Below are 3,847 nucleotides of genomic sequence, written 5' to 3'. Positions count from 1 at the left end.
GAACTTTAACCGGCTGCGATAGAACTTTAACCGGCTGCGATAGAACTTTAACCTGAGTGAACTTTAACCGGCTGCGATAGAACTTTAACCTGAGTGAACTTTAACCGGCTGCGATAGAACTTTAACCTGAGTGAACTTCAACCGGCTGCGAAAGAACTTGAACCGGCTGCGATAGAATTTTAACCGTCTGCGAATGAACTTTAACCGCCTGCGAAAGAACTTTAACGGGCTGCTACAGAACACAGCAGGCGAAAACAACTGTCCAATCAGAGCTGAGCATCTAAATTAGGTTTGCGAAAGGCAGGAGAGAGAGTCCGTAGTCTGTATGTGTAAACAAGTTAGTCAGTGGGGTTTAAGCTTCAACAATTCCTTCTACACTTCCCATAATGCAACTTGACATTGTCTGTAATTAGAGCCTCCCTTCCTGGTGAACACACAGGTGAAACAGTTTGCAGTGTTGAGTCCTGGATCATAAGGTTTAACTCTGTCTGTCTGTCTCTCAGTGCTTTCTGTCCAGCAGAAGCAGCAGTTAGACGGAGTCGTGTACTCGTCTCGTTTTGCCGTCGCTCTCTTCTTCCCTCCTGACGTGGTCTTCAGTTTTCCCTGGGCGGCTCGATACGTCACTGACAACCCCTGCATCCGCTACATCGCTGAAGACTCCCGCAAACGCAACGCAGGTCTGTCTGCTCACCTGGCCGAGCTAATGTTAGCATGCTAACAGGTTACTGCTGCATTCACGTCATATCCGATTTACTGTAATTTCCACTTTCCTGAGCTATTAGTTGTTTGTTCTTAGTTTCTACAGAGAGGTAATTCATCACAGCCAAGAAAACAGAATATCAATACAGATTTACAGGTTTAAGCAACACTTTGGGGTTTAATTAGAGACGAAATGAAACAAAGAAATTCTATAATATGCACCCATAATAGGTAACGTTATCATCCTGTGGTGATGCTGTGGCGTGTAGAAACTGATGTGTTCAAGGACGCATCGGAGTTGGAACCTCCCTGAATGCGCCAGTGTGACATCACTCAAACCCACAAAATGACCAGCTAAATTTTCATGTTTTTGTCTGTTCAGACGATCGCGGTCGCGGCCCGTCCCTCGTCGTCCACACCAGCGTCTCGTTCGGCCTTGAGCACCTGGAGAAAGACAAGGAGGACATCCAGCCAATCATCTTACAGGAGCTCCACAAGCTGCTTCCTGGTCTGCCTCAGCCAATCAGCATCAAGTGTCAGAAGTGGAGGTACTCCCAGGTGAGACATCACAGGTCAAAGTCCTGAGACTCCTCTCGGTGAGGGAACGTTTGATTTATGACCCCTCCCTTCCCTCCGACAGGTGCTGACCTCTGTGCCGGACTGTCCGGGTCAGATGACCGTCCTTGAGCGCCCGCTGCTCATCTGCGGTGGAGACAGCTTCAGCCACTCCAACTTTGACGGCTGCGTGGAGTCTGCACTGAGCATGCTCAGTATGCTGAAGGCCTTCCTGTGACGCCGCCGACTTCGACAGGAAGTGACTGTGGACCTGACCTTTACACCGATCAATAATTAATACAAGTTAACAGTTTATGAAGCGATCGATTACAAAGAAGTGTTTCAGACTTTTTAAATGACACATTTCTGACGTTTTCAAGTTTAGGACGGACGTGATGCGTCTTTAAACTGGACACTAGAGGGTTAACTTGAACCTGGTTCAACCGAGGCCTTCCTGAAATCTACCTGATTTACCTGAGAGCCTAAGCCCCTCCCCTCCCTTTCCTTGAACTGAGTCCTGAATTTCACGTTTGTCAGTTTAAAATTAATTTCACAGTAAAGTCAAATTTAGTTTTGTGTGAAAACCGCTCAGTGAACTACATCTCTCGTCTCGCGCAATATATGTCCACCATGTTAGTGCTGTAATGCTAAGCTAATGTTAATTTTATGCTTGCTACTAGCTCGTAGCTAACTTTCTAAAGCTAACGTCACTGAAGCTAACTTCCTAGACGTTAGCTTTAGAACATTAGCTTCAGTGACATTAGCAAAAGGAAGCTAGCTTCAGTGACATTAGCTATAGGAAGCTAGCTTCAGTGATTTTAGCTATAGAAAGCTAGCTTCAGTGACATTATCTGACCTATAGCTAAGATAACGTCACTGAAGCTAACAGGTGACGTCAGCTTCAGTGACGCTAGCTTCAGTGACGTTAGCTATAGTTCAGATAACGTCACTGAAGCTAACAGGTGACGTCAGCTTCAGTGACGCTAGCTTCAGTGACATTAGCTATAGTTCAGATAACGTCACTGAAGCTAAACAGGTGACGTTAGCTTCAGTGACGTCAGCTCAGTGACGTAGCTTCAGTGACATTAGCTATAGTTCAGATAACGTCACTGAAGCTAACAGGTGAAGTTAGCTTCAGTGACGTCAGCTTCAGTGACGCTAGCTTCAGTGACGTTAGCTATAGTTCAGATAACGTCACTGAAGCTAACAGGTGAAGTTAGCTTCAGTGACGTTAGCTATAGTTCAGATAACGTCGGTGAAGTTAGCTTCAGTGACGCTAGCTTCAGTGACGTTAGCTATAGTTCAGATAACGTCACTGAAGCTAACAGGTGACGTTAGCTTCAGTCTGAGAAAGACAGTTATGACATCACACACTTTTGTTTCTGGTCTTTTTAATTGCGTATTTTCAGTTTTACAACAAACTGCGACTTCACTTAAATTATCTTTCAAACATTGTGTGTGTAATTCAAGACACAATAAAAAACTTGAATCCAAACATGAGTCGCCTTTGGCCGGCAACTAATGTACATTTTTAACAAGTTGCCATGGCAGTCCATCGGAAGGGGCGGGGCTTAGACTCTCTGTATAAGGGAGTTCATTTTATGATTTAAGTTCCTCTGAGAACAAACTCAGGTGACAGAAAATGTTTCTGAACCCTGAAGAGCTCGTTTCACCGTGTACGAGCTGACGCAGCAACACGAGGTCAGCGTGTCTCACCTGGTCACTCACCTGAGGACCCGTCCTGTGTCCTGATGAATAAAAGACGCTGCTTCCTCTGCTGCTTCTCTCTTTCATCTTTTTATAGAAGCAGATAAGACAGAATTAGTTATGGTTTAGTGGCCACAAGGCTCTGTGTGTGTGTGTGACCTACTTCTTCCTTGCCTGTTCTCCAGTTGTTTGGAGTAGTGCATTCTGGGGGAGAAGCAATTATAATTTCTGCCGAGTCACTGGTGGATCTCTGACACACACGGTAATATGAATCCTCGTGTCTCCACGCCGTCAGGGAACGAGTTCACATGCAGATTTATGGGAATTAGTTTCAGAAATAAAACTGTTTGTTTCACCCTGCTACACCTGCAGCTGTTGGACGGGTGGTAACCTGGTTCAGACCTTCATGCTCCCCTCAGGATGAACTGTGACAACCCGCTCTCCAGCGCCACCATCAGGTCAACATGTGAACGCATCCAACACTTAGACATCAGCTAATTATATATATATTCTGATTTTCAAATGTGTCAATAATGTGACAAGAACTAAGTTGACAAAATCTGGATGTATTCTTATAAAATTTCCTGGTAGCTCGACACTGACAGTTTTACAATATGCAGTTTTTTTTCCAGTTTTATGGTGGGATATTAACTTTAAAACTAAAAAAGAAGACCAGTAGCTGCTGACATTTACTTCAGAAGTTAATAATCAGCAGCATCCATAAGTGTCCTGAGAGCAACAGGCTCAGAGAGTAGCTGCAGGTTTATTCTATGGAGCGGATGAAACGCATGCAAACCAGGTCGGAAATTTCAGACCTCCAAGGAACGCCATCTGAAGTCCGGTTTCCTACCTGTGAACTCTGTCCCCCGCCCGCACGAGTAGCAGC

General features: G+C 45.1%; 1 protein-coding gene across 1 annotated transcript; it reads left to right on the top strand.

The window, feature by feature from the left end:
* Nucleotides 1-476: 476 nt before the first annotated feature.
* Nucleotides 477-2,332, top strand: LOC123965943 (renalase-like; the record flags this gene model as incomplete). Its single annotated transcript, XM_046042236.1, has 3 exons — nt 477-677; nt 1,082-1,257; nt 1,340-2,332. Coding segments are annotated over 3 exons (530 nt in total), but the record flags the coding sequence as incomplete, so codon positions are not given.
* Nucleotides 2,333-3,847: the final 1,515 nt, after the last annotated feature.

The sequence above is a fragment of the Micropterus dolomieu genome, unplaced genomic scaffold, assembly GCF_021292245.1.
Source record: "Micropterus dolomieu isolate WLL.071019.BEF.003 ecotype Adirondacks unplaced genomic scaffold, ASM2129224v1 contig_11945, whole genome shotgun sequence".
Classification (NCBI taxonomy): domain Eukaryota; kingdom Metazoa; phylum Chordata; class Actinopteri; order Centrarchiformes; family Centrarchidae; genus Micropterus; species Micropterus dolomieu.
The sequence above is the reverse complement of the archived record's forward strand: the minus strand, read 5'-3'. Positions and strand labels throughout refer to the sequence as shown.